Here is a 23,283-nt window from a genome sequence, read left to right as displayed (position 1 = left end):
AGCCGAGTACACTCTTTTAAAAAAACATTTCTCACACGTCATTGTAATTAGTTATTTACTGTTGTGTCTGTAGGGAACAAAGGCAGTCTGCCCCAAGATGGGCCACTTTGCATGAACATTATTTTGAGTAAAAAGCAACCAAAACCCAGCAGATTCAGGAAAAGCTTTTTATGTCCTCTTCAACTGCCGGCTTGTACTAGAACTATTAACAGAGATTCCTCTTGACCTAAGAACCTTATCTGCATAAAGGGCAACCTCTGTGTCCCAAACTTCAGCTTTCATCTTGCTAATGGTCTTTCTCTCCTTTGTATCCTCAGACCCTTACCCTTCTCCTTTGTTCATAAACCTTCATGTCACCTCACTGTCTGGATTTCCATGCCTGCGCGGATTCCCTGTATCTATGCTATTGCTATTAAGTTTGATTTTGTCCTGTGAATCTGTCTCATGTCAATTTGATTCTTAGTCCTGCTAGAGGAAATTCTTCCTCCCCAACATGTCCAATCAACAGTAGGTTTAGAATTCCATATATATTGCTCTGCTAGAGTCTATGAGATCGTCTAAAAGACTAGGGATTACATTAGGATCCTCATAATATTTTTCTTTTTAAATCATATAAAATCATTAAATTTTCACTTTAAAATAATAAGAAATAAGGAAATGCATGAAAAGGACAGCTGTTGTTAGTGTGGTTTGATCTATTTTTTCTTTGCTCTTTTATATATTTTTTTACATTCATAACCAAACTATATCTTTTACAGAGATTTATAATAGTTATTATATTTCAAACATATCTTCTGGATGCAAAATATTTTGATTTATGATAAAATCATATTTTACCCACCCATTTCATAATTATTTTTACATTTTTAATAATTTTTAATTGTGGCAAATATATATAACATCCCGCATCGGGCTCTGCACTGGGCATGGAGCTTGCTTGGGATTCTCTCTCTCTCTCCCTCAGACCCTCACCCTGCACCCCCTGCTCTCTCTCCCTCTCTTAAAAAAGAAAAAAGAAAAGAAAGAAATATATATATATATATGTGTGTGTCTGTGTATATACGTATATACACATATATAATCATTGAAATTAACATTTTGATCATTTTTAAGTGTACTGGTTCAGTAGTGTTAAGCATGTTCACATTGTTGTGCAACTAATCTCCAGAACTTTTCATCTTGCAAAACCAAAACTCTATACTCATAAAACAACTACTAATTTCCCCCCTGCCTCCAGCCACTGGCAAACATTCTACTCTTTGTCTCTATCAGTGTGACCACTCTGAATGTCTCATGTAAGTGGAATCATACACGCTTTGTCTTGTGACTTATTTCACTTAGCATAATGTCCTCAAGATTCATCCATGTTGTAGCCTGTGTCACAATTGCCTTCCTTTTGAAGGCTGAATAATCTATTATATGTATATACCACTCATTTAAGCATTCCCAGACCCCATTCTAATGCGGAAGGTCCTCCACACAACACCAAGCAATTCTAGGCAACCTCCAGGGTGTCCAAGAATTCAAGTCAAGTCTGACACTACCTTCCCAGATAGCATCAGATTCCACAGAGGAAGTGTTCAGTCCTAGAAGACTGACCCGCCCCCATTTCAGATGCCAGGTGCAAGCCCCAGGCTGTTTCCTGGGCTTCTGACTTGCACAGCCTCCTCCTTGGGTTCTTTTAATTCGCTAGGGTGGCCCATACAACTCAGGGAAACAGCTCAAGGATCAAAACAACAGCCAGATGGAAAAGATGCATAGAGTGAGGTATGGAGACAGGGCGAGGAGCAACCACGCTCTCGGAGTGCCCTGACTCTGCCCAAATCTCCACATGTTCACCAGCCGGAAAGCTATTAGGACCCAGTCTTTTCGGGTTTTTATGGAGGCTTCATTCATAGTCAGGATTGACTAAGTCATGGCTACTGGCTGATTCAACCTGCAGCCCTTCTCCCCTCCTTAACTAAAAGTTCCAACCTTTCCATCACAAACTGGTCCTCCTGGCAACCAGCCGCTGCTCCTGGGAGGTGTCCTAATGTCACCTTTATTAACAGAACAAAAGACACCTTTATTGCCCTTATCACAGGAAATTCCAAGGGTTTTAGAAAGAGCCTGGAAAGGAACCTCAAATGAAGACCAAATACATAGTGAGGAGTATGTTTTGGGCCTCTGGGCGACCAAATATATATATTTCTTATAAATTACAATATTGCAACCACATAAGGTCTATCCATTCGTCCATTGATTACCACTTAGGTTGCTTCCACCTTTTGCCCATTACTAATAATGTTGCTGTGAACAGAGATATACAAATAGCTCTTTGAGACCCTGCTTTAAATTCTTTTGGATATATACCCGGAGTGGATTTGCTGAATCATATGGTAAATCTGTTATTAATTTTTTAAAGAACCACCATACTGTTTTTTATAACACCCGCACCATTTTACATTCCCACCAGCAGGGCACAGGGGTTACACTTCCTCCAACACTTACAATTTCCAGTGGTGTTGACTGTTTCCTTTGCTGTGCGAAAGTTTTTATCCTAATGAAATCCCAATAGTTCATTTTTGCTTTTGTTTCTCTTGCCCCCTGAGATACGACTAGCAAGAAGTTGCTGCAGTTGAGTTTGAAGAGGTTGTGTTCTCCTCTAGGATTTTGATGGATTTCTGCCTATATTTGAGTCTTTCATCCACTTCGAATTTATTTTTTGTATGCTATAAGAAAGAGGTCCAGTGTCATTCTTCTGCATGTGGTGGTCCCATTTCCCCAACACCATTTGTTGAAGAGACTGTCTTTTTTTCCATTGGATATTCTTACCTGCTTTGTTGAAGATTAGTTGCCCACAGAGTTGAGGGTCTTGTTTCTGGGTTCCCTATTCTGTTCTATTGATCTATGTGTCTGTTTTTGGGCCAGTACCATGCTGTCTTGATAATTACAGATTTGTAATAACAGCTTGAAGTCTGGAATTGGGATGCCTCCAGCTTTGGTTTTCTATTTCAATATTACCTTGGCTTTTCGGTTCCATACAAATTTTAGGTTTGTTCTAGTTCTATGAAGAATGCTGGTGCTACTTTGATGGGGATTGCATTGAATGTGTATATTGTTTTGGGTAGTATAGACATTTTAACAATATTTTTTCTTCCAATCCATGAGCATGGAGTGTTTTTCCATTTCTTTATGTCTTCCTCAATTTCTTTCATAAGTGTTCCATAGTTTTCAGAGTACAGATCCTTTACCTCTTTGCTTAGGTTTATTCCTAGGTATCTTATGGTTTTTGTGCAATTATAAATGGGATGGATTCCTTGATTTCTCTTTCTGCTGCTTCGTTATTGATGTATACAAATGCAAGAGACCTCTGTGCACTGATTTTATATCCTGCCACTGTGCTGAATTCCTGTATCAGTTCTAGCAATTTTTTGGTGGAGTCTTTCGGGTTTTCCACATAGATCATCATGTCATCTGCAAAGAGTAAAAGTTTGATTTCTTCTTTGCCGATTTGGATGCCTTTTATTTCTTTTTGTTGTATGATTGCTGAGGCTAGGACTTCCAGTACTATTTTGAATAACAGTGGTGAGAGTGGACGTCCCTGTTGTGCTCCTGACCTTAGGGGAAAAGGTGTTTTTCCCCATTAAGGATGATATTATCTGTGGGTCTTTCATATATGGCCTTTATAAAAATATATGGATGTTTGAATTATTTGTCCTTATTTAAAATGGTATTAAAATTTATGAATTCCCATTAAGGGGAAACAAGACTATTTGGCACACTAATGCTAACAATTCATTTATTGGAGCTAACACATGTGCAAACCTAATTTAGGGATGGTATTGTGGAGGAAGGGATGTGCGGGTTTGAAAAGCCATAAATATGTGGCCTGTGTATGTGGGTCAGAGGGAGAGATATTAAAAAGCTGGCTCTACTTCTGAGCTTCCTGGGGTAATAGCTGCCCCTGAGACCTTCAGGCCATGACATTTTCATCTCAAGAACACCTCTTGGTATTATCTTCTATAAGTTTTACTGATGTTGCAAGTTTGTCTTCCTGTCAACCATTTTACTGTTACTGGTGAATAGAAGCTCTGCTTCTTACGATATGGAATTATCACATCAATAACTTAAGGGAAGGCAGAGGAAGTTTGACCTCTTATTTTCTTTCAGTAAACATTTCAATAATTTATTGATATTCAACTCCTTGTAATTATTTAACATGTAGTTTTTTCCCCTATAACTTCATTATTAACTAAATGAGTATCTATTTCTTAAGTAAATTACTCTGTCCATCCATGTTTCTTCCTCTAGTTCCTTTTGAATATTTCATGTCTTTATATATGTCCATAGGCCCAACCCCCTGGGCTCAGCTCTCATTAGTACTTCAATCTCTGCAGAGGTCTTTCCTGGAAGTGACAAGAGACAGAACCCATTTGCAATCTGTTCAGGAGTCCCTCCAATCAGATCAGAGCATATATTCCAGATTTGGTTGTCTCCCAACCTCCTGAAAATCCTGATACACTCTCCACCAGTTCCATTCCTCTTGTTCTGTCTCCTTTAACTTATTTACCATTTGATCTTAGCTTGGCCTTTAATTTAAAAAGATGGTTGTTACTTAGCCCATGCCTATGTGTATGACAGCAAAACATCTCATCTTTTCCCCTTTCTTTTTCAATTTTAGGCTACAGGATGGAATATACATAGTTCTAGAAAAAAAAGCTAAGGTCCTGGGTCTTCTGTAATGAGAAAGAGGAATTGCCTAAGGTTCCAGGCACTCCTTGTATCCCATGTAACAGACTACTATATCTCCACAAAAATCTGTTATTTTCCTTCGACATTTGATTGTATGAAATTACATATGGCTAGCCAGTTTTCAATTTTCCTTGCAGTTAGGTGTGTCCCCATAGCTATTCTCAGCAATAGAAAGTGAGCAGAAATTATGAATTCCATATATAAGTGAGGAATTTAAGAAGGAAATTGACTCCCAAGGTTTTTTTTTTTTTTTCCCCCTTCTTCTGGCTCGATACTTAGGACAATACTGTCTTTGGGGGATGGCAGAGACCCAGGTGGAAGAAAGCTTGGTGCATGAAACCCACATGGAACAGTGCCACACAGCATGTTTGATTTTTATAAGGAATTACTTTCTTTAGCATTTGATCCATTATGTTTTTGCATTTACTTTTCATAGCACGTTAGTCTATCACATTAAGCCCAAGATGTCAAGGCCAGTAGGCCTCTGCCCAGACCCCCAGGAGAGTCAGGGCTGCAAATTCATTCCTCCGAATCTCATTGGACAACCTTCCCCAGATCTCATTTGCAGAATCCCGGCACGTACTTTGTCTTTCCTTATTGTCTAAGGTCATTCACTGAACACCTCCGCTGGTAGAGGACAGCTGGGCTAACTCCTTTTACCTGGAACTTCTTACACAGAAAATAAGCGGAAGGGAGTAATTACTCAGGCAGATTCTTTTCTAATATCTCTCATCCTTGAACCCCACCAGCTCTGTGGGCAACCATTTGTCTGCTCTATCTCCTTTTATATTTCTTCCAACTGAAATGTAAATCAGGACCAAGAGTGTGCATTCGGCCTCTGGTCTCCCACAAATTTTATCTCCCAAGTAGAATTCTGCCCTAGAGCAAACCAGTACTGGACTTTTACTGTAACCTGTACTTCATCGTCCCACAGACACCAGAGCTGAGCCCTGAGGATGAACTAGTTAATATTTCCTCAAACTACGAAGGAACATCAAGTGTCCAACAGACTGAGGGCTAAAGACAGGGACCAGACTAGGCAGAATCATTTTCTCTGACCATGATCCCTTTCTATGATCTTCCACATCATAGATTTCTAGATATGTTGAGATCTTCTTCTCTCTGCCCTTACCTTCTTCTACAAAAAATACCTCAGAGGGGTAGGGGATATGTGTAGAGATGAACATATTGGCCCTACACTAGGGGCCTGGTAGGGATCGAAACTGCATTACGGAAAGAGCTATCCAATAGAAAGACATTAAAAGCCACATAGTAATTTTAAATTTTCTAGTATCTACGTCTAAAAAGTAAAGTGAAACTGGTGAAGTTAATACATATTGAATCCAGCAAACCCTGCAAATATATTTAATCCTGCAAAATATTATCATTGCAATCTATAATAGAACAGTTATCAGATATTTTACATTATTTTTTAAAATTAAGTCTTCAAAATCAGGTGTGCGTTTTATACATAAAGCACACTTCACTTCAGACTAGACACATCTGAAGTACTCAACAGCCACTGGTAGCTCTTGGCTACCATACTGGAAAGCAGCTCTAGTCGACTCCTTGATATTTGTTTCCATGCTCACATCCACCTTCTAATTTCTTTTGCAGCTGACTCAAAAGCACCTAACACCTCTAGCAAAGTCACAGCAGCTCATTCACAAGCTGTTCTTGTTTGAGCATAAAGAAAGGGGGTGAAGCTGGAAAAAGTCATTCTCTTCTGAAATGTGCTTTGTATTTTCTTTGTACGTTTTCCTCCCATTCTGGGAGAAAAATCTGTAGTGGATTGATCATTTTCGTCTCCCCTTTTTCTACTTCAATGAATTTGGGAGATTGTTTTAAATTTTCAATTACTACCCTTAAATTTTTAAATCCATGAAGGTTGTAGTGAAAACTGAAGTTAAAATTTCTTTCTTTGAATTTAAAGCTGCCAAAATTAACATTATAATGGTTTTCAGCACTCAATCCTATATATACTTACACAAAAGTACAGTAATTTCTTTGCTTATTTATTCCATTTTATAAGACCTGACAACAATGTTACAATACAGGTCAATTTTTTTTCATAAACAGAGATGGAAATGAAACCAAAACAATGTATTTGGAAAAACAAATCCAATACTGCCTATGAAGAATATTGATTTATTTCAGGACTTTGTATTGCATTTAAAAATGGAAACAAATCCATGTACTCCAATGACAGAATAAAAATGACACAGGATTGTCTCAATAATAACCGACAGTATCTGTTGAAATTAATTTTCCATTCAGTACAAAAACTTATAGCAAATTAACAGAAAAGAACTTCCTAAATTTGCTCCCATGAATCAACAACAAAAATAACTCCATTAATATCATGCTTAATGGTAACATGTTGAAAGCTACCCCCCACCCATCCCAAGATCTGTAATTAATTAGTCAGGGATGTTCACTATCACCTCTGGGTATATTTTGGCACTGAATAAATGTTTGAAAGGAAGGATGTGAGAACATGAGAAAACGGAAGTTCAGAAAGGAGAAACTGAGGTACAGATGAATCTCAGAGATAAGGGTCCTGCTCAGAAAAGGGTGGAGACAGCAAAATGTTCAAGAGCTTGGGCGACGCAGGGTCATCGGGACTACACAACTGCAAGGATTAAAATATGGAGAAAGGGTGGTAGGAAAGTAATATTTAGAGAAAGTGTAGATGGGAAAGCCATGGTTTGTGACATTATAAAAGGAGACAGTGCCAGCCTCATAGTCTAGGAAAACCCCAACACGGCGAGGGGGCACCATCATGGAGAGGAGCAAGGAAGTGGAAGATTCCTCATAGGCTCTATATTCATGTTTATGATGTAGCCCAATCACCCAGTATCCACTCTGAGGTTGGTATCTGGAGTAAACTTTTCGATTGTCTGTAAACTGGTTGAAACAGTACGTAGGTTCCACTGAATTACTGCACACCCCCAGGATCCAGTCGGTCTTTTTTGCCACATCCACCTCCCAGTAATGTTTTCCAGAGGAGAAGTGCTGAGAGCCCAGGATACCACAGTCATAATGCTCTTCCAGGTAAGACCCAGACAGCTTGGCACCCACAAATCTCACCTGTCTTCGGTTTTTAGACATGACAAGATTTAAATTAGCCGTGTGTGGATTCAGAGTCACGTCCACTGTGGGAAAAGGTACAACACCAGCAGATGAGGATGGGTACATGGGTCTTAAGACATTGAGAAGAGGAAACACAGAAGTGGAGGAACTGGAACTATGTGGGGGGATGGAGGGATGGTATTAACAACTCACAGCTAAGAGTGTGTGTGGGTATGTCTGGGGAGGAGCATGTGAGCAAGGACAATGACGTGTCAGCTCAAAGAAGCCATGGCTGCCACTTACCCCAGTAGCTCTGGACATCCGTCAGTTCTGTAATGATAAACAGAGTCAATTATGTTGTACACAGGTCAGGTCTGCCGTGTCTCCCTTACTGACTGAGGGGCGAGGTAGGGAATTCTATGAGGATGAGAGGCAGCCATCTTGTTCCTCCTTAAATATGAACTGCATCTTCTTCAGCATTGTATGTCCCTCCCTCTCTGACCTCTCTCTGCACCGCTATTCCCAAACACCAACTCTCTATCTATTTATTGCTTATGCTACAATAATTCCATATCCAAGAGCTGTCCCCTGAATCTCCTCACCTCTGAACACTCGCAGCATTCTTTTCAAATCTGGAACTCGAAACACACTCTTCAGCTTGGTAGGGAGAGCCTCTGGCTTCTTCAGGGTCCAGAACTCACTTCTAGAGAGAACAGACCTTATGAATCTCCTACACTGCCGCCCTTGGGTTCCTCCAACACCTGTCCCGCTCATCAGCCAGGCCCCTGGGAGAACTTCAGCATTCTTTCCTGAAGAAAATTAGCATCATTCTGCAAAGAGCTCTAGTGCCGGGACCAGAAGACCTGGATTAGAAACTAGCTTCTCACCATCTGTGCAAACTTTGATAAAGATCTAACCCTTCAAAGACTCCTTTTAGTGTGTTTGGTTTTGTGAAATACAATAATTTCCCCTTCTAGCTCTACATTCTAAGATTATATTAAATTAAATAAAATAATGCCTGGGAAATCTCTTGCTACTTCTAAAAACGATATAAAATGCTTAAATGTCAGTGACATCTGAAGGGTCTACTGTAAGGGGCTGGAGATGTGTGTTGACAGGGAGAACACCAGGAACCTGGTGCTGGGGCTCCGAGAGTATTGAGTAAAGGGCTTCCTTCTGAAGAGTGAGTTTAGGCCTTAGAATCTACCAGAGGCCTAGGGAGAAAACCCTGCAGAACAGTGTTTTCGGAGGCACTCTCTCTGGGAATATCATGCCAGTTGGAAAAAGGTTCACTTGGTTGACTCCAAACCAAGAATGAGCACTTAAGAAAAGACAACAGGCTCTATATCTCATGTGTCTGTGAGGAGCTTAAAGGTACCAGGTGTGTGGGCAACCTCAGGTATCACCTTGATGGATGAGATTTTAGGGCATGGGATAGAGAAGAGAACATGTTTTGTTCCAGGGCCAAAGCCAATCTACTCAAGACCTCGTGTCTATGTTTTTACTGGAATTGAGAAAAATGGAAGTCTGAGGAGAAATAGGTAGAAAGGCAGGACTCTTCTAAAGCCAAGAGAGAAAGGGAAATTGAAGGCAAATGCCTCAGGCGCTCATTCTTGGTCCTTGGGAAAGACAGATGGGAATTTTCCTCTGATAAAATACTAAAAGCTACTAGAATCAGGGCTGGAAACAGGTAGAGTTTTGTGGCAAAGGGGTCCCATTATGGGATACTAGGAGAGTTAATGATACTGCAAATTTTATTCTTAAGGACAGGACTGACTGTGCCCAATTTGTGGCCATCCCCCGCAAATCACCCAAATTCTCTGACCATAGAAACTAGGTAATTCCATTTGTTGTGGGGAACCCAAAAATTCTCATGATGAGCAACTCAAGACATCACAGTCCTAAAACTTCCCTGCCTTGTCATTTTTCTTTTTTTCCTTTTCCACTGACCACAAGATAACTCTATGGGTGCAGGAATCTTTTGTCAACCCAAGGGAACCACCCTGTGTTCTCTCCTACACATACCTTTTCGTGACATCACTCACATCCTAGGAAGGAAAGAGAAAGGTTAAGTCAGGGAGTAACAGGCCTCATCCATGTTCCTTATTCCATCCCCACCACCCCATGGTATGATGGGAATAAAGATGGACCCACAATGGAGTCCACAAAGTAGAGTGAGAACTCAAAGCAGACTGTCCCTGAGACCCTACATAGAGATGTTGGGAAATGATTCAACTCATTCATTAGTACCTTTATTTTGACTAGAAAGGGAGAGAGAGAGAGAGAGAGAGAGAGAGAGTGTGTGTGTGTGTGTTTGCGTTTAAAATGTTATGTATGTACATCATTTATTAGCACTAGAAAATCCCACATGATTAAGTCATAATTTCTGTCCTTGAGATGACTACATTCTGGTACTGAGGATACAGAAGCCTTAAAAGTGGTTATTTCTCAAACTTCACCTCTTCTCACCCTCAAGCTACCCTTGCTGACTTCAGCCAGTTTTCTTGATCTCGACACACACGTTCACGATTCCCAAATCTGTATTTCTGCTCAGATCGCTCTCATTTCGCCAGCAAATGAGCCACAGGCACCAGACTTAAGACATTAAACAAAACAAAACAAAACAAAAAACCCCTTACTTTTCCTGCAACCGTGAGGTCTCTGACCTTCAATCTTCTTCAGTGCTGTCAGCACCCATTGCATCACCGAATTTAAACAAAGCATGATCCTAAAAACTACCTCATATCCGCCCTGATGTCCCATCTCAGACCAAGCCAGTCCCCTTCTTTTAGCCACCGGCTTTCCCTGTCATCACTGCCACCGCCGGCCTCCCTGGAGCGGAACTACCTCATGGCCTCCCGTTTGGTCTCCCCAACTTCTACTCTACGCACCACAATGACCGAAGAAATGGCCAACGGCTTGATCTACGTAACACAGGAATAACTATTTCCTCTGTGTTGGGGCTATTTTCAGTGGCATTTGACAGAAACACAACTCAAACTGGCTTGAATATGGAAAGCACTAGAGCCTTTAGGCATGGCTGTACTGAGGAACTCAAATGGCGAAATCCGGGTGCCACTTCTCGGCTCCTTCTCTTGAGTTAGTTTATTCTCAAGGGTCACCCTGAAACTTGAAAGCTGCAGACTTGCATGGGCTATCCAATCTTAACATGCGATAAGGTCACACAGATACGGGGAAGAGGAGGAAGACGGTGTTTGTGCTGGGCGAGCTCTAGAAAATCTGACTGTGAAACAGCACCCAAGTTAAAAGACCCACTGGGCAGTCATACGAATGAACAGGTGTGAGGGTCCAGACAGGGGCCTGAGCCAACCATATAAACTGATGATCCCTCTGCACTTATGGAAAAATTTTTATAGCTCGAAGAATCTGTGGAGGGGCTAGAACGGGTACAGGGAGAAGCTTCAGGGTAACCCAATGTCCAAGCTGAAGAAAAAGGGCAAGAAGAATAAAACAAAGATGGGAATCAGAAGCAGCACGTGAGAAAAGCTCCAACAGGTGGAATGTAGTTACTCCACGACCCCAAGACTAGGGCCCAAGAATAAGTAAGGAAGTGATTGTTCTACCAGCAAAGGGAGACCAAGAGGAAAGCAAGAGGACAACCAGAAAGTAAGGAACAGCCTGAAGGTTCCAGAATGTTACAAAGTACACCCTGTCTCTACTATAGTCACAGTATTCACTCTACGTAAAAACACCGGCTCAGATTTCAACTTCGGTTCAAGCTCCTGCATCAAATCTCTCCAGATTTGACGGCTTGCACCCTTCCAGCGCACACGCGGACACACACACCCCCCACAGCCCAGTCTTCTTTGTGCCTTAAAAAGACCTGTTCAAACTTCGATTGCAGCATGTTAAATGATTCTGCCCTAGAGAAGAGACTGCAAGCAAAGGAGGAACGGCGATGACAAACAGAATCTCCAAGTACCTGAGCTTGGTGTGTGTGTCCCTGTGACTCAACTGGAATGAAAAGTACCCAACAAATCCCAACACAGCCTCAGAGACAAAAGGTGCCAAACGGCCAGTGAATCCCAACCAGGGCAGAGGGGATTATGTACCGCCAGGGACATCTGGCAATATCTGGAGGATTTTTGGTTGTCACAGCCGAGGGGAGACGATACTGACACCCGTCCAGCAGGTGGAGGCCAGGGAGGCTGCTGAACACCGTACACGGTACCTGGCAGCCCCTCCTGGCAAGGAATTTCCAGCTCAAAATAGCCATAGTGCTGAGATTCAGAAACGCGGCTCTCGAACATCAGGGCATATAACAGATCTTCACAGTATCAAATAAACTTCTGGACTACCCTTTATATTTAATAAATAAAAATGAGACCGTCCCCTAGCATTTGTACTTTATCATATGCTTTACCCAAGACCTCCGCACAGTTTAATAGGCAAGAGGCACAACAGGGCCAAAGAAATCTTCTTCTTGCCCCTACCAGATCATGAGTCCCATGTAAGAAGGGAAGGCAAGTTAGTCTCCCTTGGCCTGGACTCTCAGCCTGGGGCTTCCTCCACGCGCCTCACCTGCAGCAGCTCCATTGCTGACCCCTGACATCGAAGCTCCAGATCTGAGATGAGCTCCCTCAGTGACTGGCTCTGCCGGACCAGCTCAGTCTCAGCCTCATCAAGAATGCTCAGCCCCTTCCTCTCTTCCTCCTCCAGTTTTTTCAATTGTCGCCGCTCCTCTTTGTCCAGGATCCTTCTCAACTTATTAAACTCTGTCTGGATCCTGTGTCTCTCGGGTTCCATCTGATTCTTCAGGAACATGCAAGAGAAAGGGCTGCTCGTCTGCTGAGCTGAGAGTCTCCGTCTTGGGTGGGGGCGTGGAGAGTCAGGCTCAGCACAGCCAGCTCTCACCGGGAAAGGAGTAACGAAGATGGGAAGGAAGTCCTGCAGAAGTTGTTCTTTCCCTCTGCTCTCTCTTCAGCTCTTCCCAGACCATGAGCCCCAGGCTATCTTATCTAGGCCTCCAAGACAGACTGTGGCTCCTGGATGAGGTCTAGATTCTAAGCCACCTCCCTGGCCTCCCACGCCTCTGCGTTGGCCTCCCCTTCCAATTCAGGACCCAGGTGGAAATGACTGGCCTATGTGAGACCTCTTTCCAGGAGCTTTCAGAGCTTGAAACTGTAGAACAAGGTCTGGAATCAGGAATTGTGGGCTGCCAATGGCCATGGTTCCTCTCCTACCGTAACTGTCTTTAAAAACCTGAATTCCTTTTTGATACATCCATTCTCTAACTCCCCTTTCCCTATCCCCACACCATGAACAACGCCCTTGCTTGGAAGGGCTGCAGGGAAGGATTAGGCAAAGAGGTCTTCCAGCCAAATCAGGGAAGAGATAAGACCCAGAGTCCCATGCCCTGCCCCAGATTGCTGCCCCAGGACACCTTCAGGAATCTCTCTTACCTTCCAGGATGTCCTCTTCCCTATGATAACAGCAGTCAGTCTCTCAGCTTCCTGCTGCTCTTGCCTCAACTTCCTCAGAGACTCTTGGAACTTCTCCTTAAAGAAACATCAGGGCAAGCAGGGTCAAGCACTAACTTGTCTCTGTGCCCAGAACAGAGTGAATGGGGAAGAGATTATGCTGACCTCGGAAGCCTGTCTTGCAGGGGCTGAAGAACTGAGAAGGCCTGAGGATCTTTTATGCACTGGGGGGACACATAAAAAGCCCGTGGGCGCAGGCTGATTCTCTTCCCTCCTAGGCAAAGTAGCTGCCCATGAAGGACTTTCCTCTCACTGCCACCATGTCACCCACTCTCGATCCACCAAGCCGCTAGTTACCCCCACAGCAATCTATTCATGTGGAGCAGGTCTCGAGCAGCAAGAAAGAGATAAAGTCTCTACTCTTGGGCAGGGGGCATTTTCTAGGTTCATCCTCCAGGTAAATGGGAAAACTACAAAGAAATTAGATTACAGCATGAAGAAAAGCTACAGTCTCCGGCCTTCCCTCGGTCTGGAATCCTACCTGGTACTCGTGGGCAACCTCCTCCATAAGGACCGTGTGGTGACCACAGTGCTCCTGAGACCGCTCGCAAAGCCAGCAAATGAGCTGCCCATCTTCCTTGCAGAAGAGCCGGAGCTTCTCTCCATGGTGTGCACAGAGAACCGCCTTCAGCTGCATCCCGGGGCCCAACACCACCTCTCTGAGCCTCTCCGCTATGTTGGCCAGGTGCCGATTCGGCCGCAGGTCCCCAGGCTGGTAGCTGGTCTGGCACACAGGACAGCTGCCTTCCCCTTCCTGGCCCGTCACCGATTCTGCGCTGTTCCTGGAGATGCAAGCCTGGCAGAAGCTGTGGCCACAGTCTATGCTCAGGGGCTCTGTCAGGAGCTCCAGGCAGATGGGGCAGGTCACTTCATCTCGTATGTCCACCAGGACCGCTGAGGTCATTGTAGCTTCTGTCCTGGCTCCTGCCTGCCCAGCTGGGATTTCTAACGTGCTTCTTGCTTATAGAATCCTGGGTAGATGGGCAAAAAAAAAAAAGGGGGGGGATCAGGGTAAGAAATGAGTGCGAGTAAAAGGATGCTGAGTATCCCGGACAAACAGGTCAGATACCTGGGGTCACAGGGGCTTCTTACTCAAGCTTCAAACGTGTTGTTCACCCCCAGCTCTTATTAGACATCAATCCTCAGTAGAACAAGGATTATGATTTTCCTTCACTCCTACTGGATGGAGGGACCAACTGAAGCCTGTGAGAGGGGTAGCCTTGAGTGAGCCACCATCTGTTTGATCTTTTCTCACCCACCAAAACACACCCTCAGTGTTGAAAGCACCAAAACACACTGCTGCCTCAGGATGTTTGCACTTGCTGTGACTGTCTCAAGAAAGACCCTTCACCTTAATATCTGCCTGACTCAGTGACTTCATTCCACATTCTCTTTACATGCTCCCTTACCAGAACAGTTGGCTCTGTCTAGCCTAACTACAGCATGGCCACCCATACAATCACTCTCCATATACTAACCTGCTTGATTTTCCTTTTTATCACCGCCTAATGTATATATTTATTGCCTGAATCCTCCCACTAGAAAATAAGCTCGAGAAATCAGACCGTTTTTGTTCATCACTGTATCTTCAGAAATAGTGTCGACACACAGGTTCTCAATTTTTTTTTAAATTTTAATTCTAGTAGAGTTAACATACAGTGTTATATTAGTTTGAATGAAAATCCAAAACCTCCTTTGTCAGGAGCTTTCCCAAGAGAATCATTTTACTGTGAAGACACTTGTACCTTCTAACAGCTCTGTCCCTCACAGAGCCCTCCTCACCCCCCCCCCCCCCCCCCNATTTTTACAACACTTTTTTTAAACAATAATAATTTTTATTATGTTGTGTTAGTCACCATACAGTACATCCTTAGTTTTTGATGTGATGTTCCACGATTCATTATTTGCGTATAACACCCAGTGCACCAATCAATACGTGCCCTCTTTATAGCCATCACCAGCCTATCCCATTCCCCCATCCCTCTCCCCTCTGAAGCCCTCAGTTTGTTTCTCAGAGTCCACAGTCTCTCATGGTTCATTACCCCCTCTGTTTACTGCCCCCTTCATTCTTCCCTTCCTTCTCCTACCAATCTTCCTATTTCTTATGTTCCATAAATGAGTGAAACCGTATGATAACTGTCTTTCTCTGCTTGACTTATTTCACTTAGCGTAATCTCCTCCAGTCCCGTCCGTCCGTATTGCTGCAAATGTTGGGTAATCGTTCTGATGGCTGAGTAATATTCCATTGTATATATGGACCACAACTTCTTAATCCATTTGTCTGTTGGAAGGGCATCTCGGCTCCTTCCACGATTTAGCTATTGTGGACAATGCTGCTGTGAACATTGGGGTGCATATGGCCCTTCTCTTCACTACGTCTGTATCTTTGGGGTAAATACCCAATAGTGCAATTGCTGGATCATAGGGTAACTCTATTTTTAGCTTTTTAAGGGACCTCCACACTGCTTTCCAAAGGGGCACAAAAACAGACACATAGACCAATGGAACAGAATAGAGAACCCAGAAATGGACCCTTGGCTCTTTGGGCAACTAATCTTTGACAAAGCAGGAAAAAACATCCAGTGGAAAAAAGACAGTCTCTTCAATAAATTGTGCTGGGAAAATTGGACAGCTACATGCAAAAGAATGAAACCTGACCATTCTCTCACACTATACACAAAGATAAACTCCAAACGGATGAAAGACCTCGAAGTAAGACAGGAATCCCTCAAAATCATAAAGGAGAACACAGGCTGTCTCTTTTACAAACTTTTTATACCTAACTGTGGTTTAGAAATCACAGTCCCCTGCTTTCCTCACCCCTTATAAAAACTCTGAATAAGTAGGAGTACTTTGGGCCCTTTGACAAAGCAATAGAGACGTTAAGTGACATTATCAAATTGAACATCTTGTAAGCCACAGAGTTGGCAGAATCTAACATGTCCACAGTCCTGGTTCAAGGCTCCACCCTCAACCTCAGAACTTTCACCACACATCTGGTTGTAAAGGTGGTAAAAGTCGAACACAGACCCAGTGCTTTAGGGGAGTGGAAATGAGAAAGGTCTTATTTGAAGAAATTTCACCACGGCCTGTCATAGACTTTGACAAGAGTCTTAGGGGACCCGAGTGCTGGTGGGAAAGGTGGGGTGGTGGAAGCCACATGCATCCTAGTGTAGGACCCCAGGAAGATGTGTGCCCGTGGGATGGCTGGCACAAAGAGGTCTTATAGCATTTCAGGGAAGTATTTTGGAATCACGAATGGGATAGAAGTGTCAAAGTGGGAGGAAGGAGGAATGAAGTATTGGTTCATGCTAGAGCATGGATGAACCTTGACATTAGGCCAAGTGAATGAAGCCAGACACAAAAGATCACATATTACAGAATTCCATTTATATGAAATGTCCAGAGTAGCCAAACCTTAGACATGGAAAATGGATTAATTGTTGGGGGCTGGTGGGAGAAAGAATGGGAATAACTGCTCATAGGTTTGAGGTTTCTCTTTGGGGTGGTGAAAATATTCTGGAATTAGTGGTGCTGGTTGAACATATTTGGGATTATACCAAAAAAATACTGTATACCTTTAAAGAGTGAAGTTTATGGCAAGAGATGTCTATCTCAAAAAACAAAGTGAATGCAAGGGAAAAAGAAGAGGGGGAGGCTACCAGTGACCTCCAGTCCAGGGCTCTCCCAAGCCCTCAGCTTGCACATAAGATGTGTCCTGGGAGAGGCCTAGAGTCAAGCATGGTTCTGTAGCTGGTATGGGGAGATAATGAGGTATGAAGGTATTTGTTTCAAGAACAGTAAATAGGAAGGCAGAAAATCATCATCAATACCATTTTCTGATCACTTCTTACGGGCTAGGACTCTTTACAGACATTGTATAAGCAAATCCCACAATACTTTTATCATGGAAGTTTAATAACACCTATTTAAGAATATGAAAAGTGAATTTCTTAAGAAGGTATTTAACTGCCAAAAGTCTCAGAGTGAGTAAGTGACAAAGTAAAGATTATGATCCAGTTTTATGTAGCTCCAAATCTCAGGTTATTAACCCGTGACCCATCGGGTCCTTAAAAGGAAATGTTTTCTTCATGCTACCCATACCACCTGCAAGGGCACTCAGGTCATGACATGACTGCGCTGATTCAGGATAGCCCTGTTCTTCGCACTTAAAAGCATCCTACACTCTTGCTAAGCTATTCTGTAGGCTCCCTCCCCAGCCCCACTCTGCTTCATTCCTGGCAGCACATCCCACAGACCTAGGCTGCTTCCTTCTCCCTGGCAGTCTAGGGCAGAAAAGAGGGCACTGGTGCTAGAGTAATGTAGACCCAGGTCTAAATCCTGAATTTACTGATCTAGTGTTAGAACACGGGAATGATTCCTGATCTGAGCTGTGGCTCCATCTTTCGTTTCTCATTGCTGAGATCAATTCCTCTCCTAGGAGTATAGTTGTGATAATTACCTGAGCCAATGCAGAGAACAGTCTCAATAAAAACTAGTCATGGCTACATTAATGCTGGAACTGCTCTCCGATCCTTCAGTGCTCTTACCTGCCACCAGGAGGAAAAGGGTCTCCTAATATTTTTACTGGGGACAGACCAAAGTCTGGTAGAGAGAGAGATCGGTTTAAGTATCTGTTGTAAGAATTTATGAATCACTTTCTTACCCCTTTTCATTTCTTCTTACTTCTTTCAGACCTAGGAGAAAAATCCACTATTTCAATTCATAACAAGATTTAATGAGATGGCATGTAAGGACAATGTGAAAAAGCCTGACCTGAGGCAGTTGTTTCCATGTGCCTGGGGCAAGGGTCACTTAAGAAAGCTAGAAGCTTCTCTACGCAACTAGAGATGCTAGAACTTATTCTAACTTTATTGTTTGTGCTGAATTCAGATAGATGCCCTCATTGAAAAACACTATTTTGTTCTCATTATTAGAAGTTTTCAGTTGTGAAACTATATTACCATTGTCTTAAATCACAATGAGAATTTTTTAAAGACATTTTTCTTATGTATGTATCCCCGTAAGTTTAGAGTGAGTGAGTGTGTTCCTGCATTTAATCACTTTCCTTGTAAGCCACGTGCTCTGCTTACCTAGCTGGAGTCTTGTCTGGGACATTACAGAAGAGCCAACTCACAAATGCACTGCCTCACCGAGATCACACTAGCCCTGGGGTCCCGGTCGTGACCTTCATGTACAGGATAGGCCATGGGGCATTTCTGCTTTACAGATGCAATGCAATGCAGTAACAGCCAAAAAGGGGAAATAATCCATAAAACCATTAACTGGTACATGAAGAGATTTGGTATGTCCATACAATGGCATATTAGCAAACAATAAAATGGAACTGATACTTAAAACAAGATAAATCTCAAAAGCATGATACAAACGGAAAGAAGCTAGATACCAAAGGTAAGTTACTGTATGATTCCATTTATATGAAATCCTAGAAAAAATAAAACTATACTATCTGGAAATAGACTAGTGGATGCCAAACCCAGGGCTGTGAGAAGGGGATTAACTGCAACAGGACACAAGGAACTTTTGGGGGCGATGAAAATGCCCTTTATAAACTTGTGTGTTGGCGGTTGCACAACTGTATACATAACTCACAGAATTGTATGCTTTACAATTGATTTAATAGATGTAAATTGTAACTCATTAGAGCTGACAAAAACAAAGAAGAAACATATTGAGAAAAGTTGAAGGCTTGGCTTTCTGATTGTCTAATCATAAATTAGAACCGAGCTGTAGAATATGGCAGCCACTTGCACACTTGAAATGTGGCTGGTCAAAAATGAGATGTTTTAAGTATAAAATACACACCAGATTTCAAAGATTTTGTTAGAAAAAATAATCGTAAATATAACACTAATAGTTTTTATATTGATTACACATCTTAATATTTTATATTATTGATGCACTGAGTTGAATAAAATATATTCGAATCAATTTCACCTGTTTCTTCTATTTAATAAGGCCACTGGAAATTTAAAATTATGTATGTGGCCCCATTATATTTCTATATTTCTTTTCCCCTAATGCAGTACTATAGATATTCAAGACAGTGAAAGATTTTTGAACAGAAAAGATGCTGTAAGAGTTAATGTCTCTTGGGGCACCTGGGTGGCACAGCGGTTAAGCATCTGCCTTCGGCTCAGGGCGTGATCCCGGCGTTATGGGATTGAGCCCCACATCGGGCTCTTCTGCTATGAGCCTGCTTCTTCCTCTCCCACTCCCCTGCTTGTGTTCTCTCTCTCGCTGACTGTCTCTATCTCTCTGTTGAATAAATAAATAAAATCTTAAAAAAAAAGAGTTAATGTCTCTTGTCAGAGGGTATAAAATTGAGGCTGCAGAAAGGAAGAAATTAGTTAGCATGTTTGAGTAGCCCTTGCCCAGATTCCAGCAGGTCCTTGACTACCCGCAGCAGCCGAGCGCAGCCCAGAGGAGACAAGGCAGGTCAATTCAGTCTCCCAGGAAGTTCTGTGTCAAGAGCAGTGACTGAGAGACGACAGCCTGGCTGTGTGAAGAGTGCAGATCCCAAAGCCCTGTGGATCAAATCTGCAAATGAAAGAGGCCAAATTCAGGACCAGGTGGAACTATTAAATCAGAAGCAGATGCCTGAGAAAGAATGTCGGGTGGTCCGCTATCAGCATTGGCATCCAGTGGAGCTCTTTATGCAGGATCTCAGCCTCACCCTGGCCCCTTCAGTTTCTGCAAGTCAATAAAGGTCTCCAGGTGACTCTATGCACATCCACGGGTCAGAAGCCCTGTCTTCCGTAAAGGCACTTCCTTGCCCGGCAGATGCCATTTGGGGGGCAAAATAGCTCGAAAGAGGTTGGGGGGGGTAAGGCGGAAGATTCAGAGGATAGGCAGATAGTTAGATCGGAAGCATTCTATAGAAAGGAAGCTCAAAATTCAGTATCAAAATAGCTTCAGAATAAAAGTCAGTGTCTGGGCAGGGAATACTACAGGCTAGCCCCGGCTGGGGGAGCAGAATGAGTTAGAAGATGGGCAGCGCTGTCCCCCAGCTGGGAGGGCGACTGAAAATGCAGCAGAAACCTAAATGGTGGAAATTGCATTAAGTGAGTTTGGTTTCTTATGCTCAGGGAAAAATAAGATGTATTTTTTACCTTTGTGTACGGTTATATTCTACTTTAACCTATTATCTGGAATGGATTATCTAGCAGGGGGCACTTGATAAATATTGGAATTGGAACATAATAAGGTTCAAATTCTTTTTAAAATGTACTTCAAAAGAATCTCTATCCCATGCATTTCAGAAACGTATAATTTAATAACTTTGCAAATTCTTAAAATATTGTCCTGCACAAGTTTTCTTCTCCCTGAGTTTTAGATAATGCCATTAACCAAGGTTTTTTTTTAAATGGACAGTTCTTATTTTTTTCCCTGCATTGTGATATTCCACGTGTAATTCCAAATTTTTAATACTCTTGTTCTATTTTCACTTGTTTAGATGTTAGTCATATTCTTTCTTCTTCATCATAGTGCATTTTAACATTTTGTTCCCCACTCTATTCTTGCAAAAATTGTTCTGACTGCAGTTTTTTAAAAGCTCAGCGTTGACTTTGTCAAGAATAATGATTTAATTTACTATTTGTCAGGCAGTCGCCTGTGTGTTTAAACCTCTCCCTCCACTTAATTCTCACCAAAACTCTAGGGTATAAGTATTACTTCGACCCATTTTACAGATGGGAGAAAAAACCGGAAGCTCAAAGAGGTCAGTGTCAGAGGCGGAATGTGGACACAGGATCACCACCCATTTCTAAATCGACTGATTAACTTACTTAACATTGTCCCTAATCTCACCGAGCTCATTCGCAGTGAGGATGAAAAAGAAATGAAAATAAAATGATCAACATCATGAGCTCCGAAAGGGGGGGACCGCATCTTTTATCGCCCTCTCACCTCTGCCAGGAGTGACAGCAAGTGGCCTGTCACAGAAGGGCAGACGTCTCCCTGTGACCGGCCTACCGAATAGAATGAGCAGCCCCCAGGGAGTCAAGACTCCCCCAGTAGTTTTGAGTAGACTGTGAGGACCGGGGGCTCGAGGGCCCGGCCTTGCAACAGACCCGCAGGTCGGGCGAGGGCGGAAGCCTCACCCCCCAGCTCCCCGGGGAGAGATCAAGGCCTCCCGGGTGGAGGATAAGCGGTGTCACTTCCTGGGGCAGAGACAGCGATGGGGGAGGGGATGCTGACCTCGGAATCCACGCCGGTCCCACGGTTTGCACGCATTCCCGAACTCAAAACTTTCAGGGCTGCTTTCCCTACCTCCTGCGGCCCCGTCACGACCCTTTGCACAGACCACCCCGGGCCCCGAGCCAGGAGTAGCCTGGCCTGCCGAGCTCCCTTGCCAAAGTTGAGTCAACTCAAAACCGCAGAGGTCTCCCTCACTCCTGTCCGCCCGCGAACCCGCAGCCCAGCCTGCAGGGCCGGTCGAACTCCCGGTACCAGCGCGGACAGCGGTGGCTGGCCAGAAAACGGAGTGGCTCACTAACCTGGACTCCGGGGCCTGGATCCGAGCCGTGGACACACAGCTGCGGCCACCTCCGCCCCAGCCGAGAGACTCCGAGCCCAGAGGCGGGGCGAGGGAGGCCAGGGCTGCTGATAGGGCTGCCTGTCCAGCGCCGCGCCGCCGGCACTCCAGGGGTGTGTGTGGTCGCCGGGGCCGCACCTGCCAGCGGGGGCGCTGTTCTGCTTACCTGTGCGCGGCAGGTTCGGGGCCTTGGAGACCACCTGAACGCCAGAGATGGTGCTTGCAAATCTTCACTTGAGTTTTCTGACCTCGTGTCAGTGTTCAGGAACACTGATGGTACACCTGTTGATTAAAACGTCTGAATAAAAATATCCAAACTTATACTAGTAGGTAAAGATAACCGCTTCGCATCATAATGGTACGTTTTGCAAAAACATCATTAAAAAAATTTTTTTAAAGATTTTATTTATTTATTTATTTGACAGAGATAGAGACAGCCAGCGAGAGAGGGAACACAAGCAGGGGGAGTGGGAGAGGAAGAAGCAGGCTTATAGCAGAGGAGCCTGATGTGGGGCTCGATTCCACAACGCCAGGATCACGCCCTGAGCCAAAGGCAGACGCTTAACCGCTGTGCCACCCAGGTGCCCCAAAACATCATTAAAATTTAACTTAAAAATTATATCTGCGATTTTAACCTATGTGACCTATGTGCCCTATGAGAGATCCTATATATGGGTCTTTAGCTCCTTGTGAATACATGCAAAGTTTATGAAGCCTGAGAGCTGTAACTATAAGGTTTCAGGGGCACAGTAACTCTTGAGACGAAAAGGAAGGTCAAACTTTTGGCCCAAGGGAACTGAGAAGATGAGCCTGACCTGGTCTGGGAAAGTGCATTGGGGAAGGAGGGCCTACAGGAAGGAGGGAGGGGTCCAGGTAAAAGTCAGGGCAGAAAGGCTGGGCAACAAGGATTTTTCCACATTTTGTTTACCCGTTCATCAGGTTTTAGACATTTTGGATTGCTTGTTTTTTGGCTTTTATGTATAATGTGACATGAATTTTCTTGTACAAGTTTTTTTTAATTTTGTTGTTGGTTTTTTTTAACCTAGCCTTTTTTTTTTTTTCCCTTGGGCATATACCTAAGAATAAAACTACCAGATCATGTATTTACTCTTGAGAATCTTCCAGACTGTTTTCCAAAGTGACTGCACCATTTTACATTCCCACCAGCAGTGTAAAGGGTTCTAATGTCTCCATATCTCTGCCAGTATTTGTTATCATATGTCTTTTACAGTCACCTTAGTGAGTGTGAAGTGGTATGTCATTGATATTTTAATTTGCATTTCCCAAAGGACTAATGGTGTTACACATCTTTTCCTACACTTTACACTATTTTCATATCTTCTTTGGAGAAATGTTTATTCTGTTCCTTGGCCTATTTTTTTTTAAATGGGTTGTCATTTTATTATTAAGCGTTCTTTT

At 43.2% G+C, this 23,283-nt stretch overlaps 1 protein-coding gene across 6 annotated transcripts; it reads right to left on the bottom strand.

Annotated features, from left to right (window-relative positions):
- Positions 1-6,746: 6,746 nt before the first annotated feature.
- Positions 6,747-21,944, bottom strand: TRIM6 (tripartite motif containing 6). Of its 6 annotated transcripts, XM_034666462.1 has the most exons (9): positions 21,827-21,942; positions 14,377-14,510; positions 13,789-14,278; positions 13,230-13,325; positions 12,349-12,579; positions 9,832-9,854; positions 8,409-8,509; positions 8,110-8,136; positions 6,747-7,889 (listed from the first exon to the last, which is right to left on the bottom strand). In XM_034666462.1, exons 3-9 carry the CDS (start codon positions 14,209-14,211, stop codon positions 7,327-7,329), a joined length of 1,464 nt encoding a protein of 487 aa, XP_034522353.1. In that variant the 5' UTR covers positions 14,212-14,278; positions 14,377-14,510; positions 21,827-21,942; the 3' UTR covers positions 6,747-7,326. The 6 variants fall into 6 exon arrangements, 5 of the variants coding, with proteins under 5 accessions (XP_034522353.1, XP_011231727.1, XP_034522354.1 ...); XM_011233425.3 differs by lacking the exon at positions 14,377-14,510 and having other exon boundaries at positions 21,827-21,944; XM_034666463.1 differs by lacking the exon at positions 14,377-14,510 and having other exon boundaries at positions 8,409-8,506; positions 21,827-21,944.
- Positions 21,945-23,283: the final 1,339 nt, after the last annotated feature.

The sequence above is a fragment of the Ailuropoda melanoleuca genome, chromosome 8 (genome assembly GCF_002007445.2).
Source record: "Ailuropoda melanoleuca isolate Jingjing chromosome 8, ASM200744v2, whole genome shotgun sequence".
In the NCBI taxonomy this organism is placed as follows: Eukaryota; Metazoa; Chordata; class Mammalia; order Carnivora; family Ursidae; genus Ailuropoda; species Ailuropoda melanoleuca.
This window is presented reverse-complemented; position numbering and strand designations above follow the sequence as displayed.

Bases quoted from the DNA above. Each gene is read 5' to 3' on its own strand.
- TRIM6 (XM_011233425.3), bottom strand. From the start codon at position 14,211: ATGACCTCAGCGGTCCTGGTGGACATACGAGATGAAGTGACCTGCCCC. The intron at 13,326-13,788 runs GTAGGATTCCAG...TGTTTCTTTAAG, and splicing joins AGGTTGCCCACGAGTACCAG to GAGAAGTTCCAAGAGTCTCT. The intron at 8,137-8,408 runs GTGAGGAGATTC...TTATCATTACAG, and splicing joins AATGCTGCGAGTGTTCAGAG to AACTGACGGATGTCCAGAGC.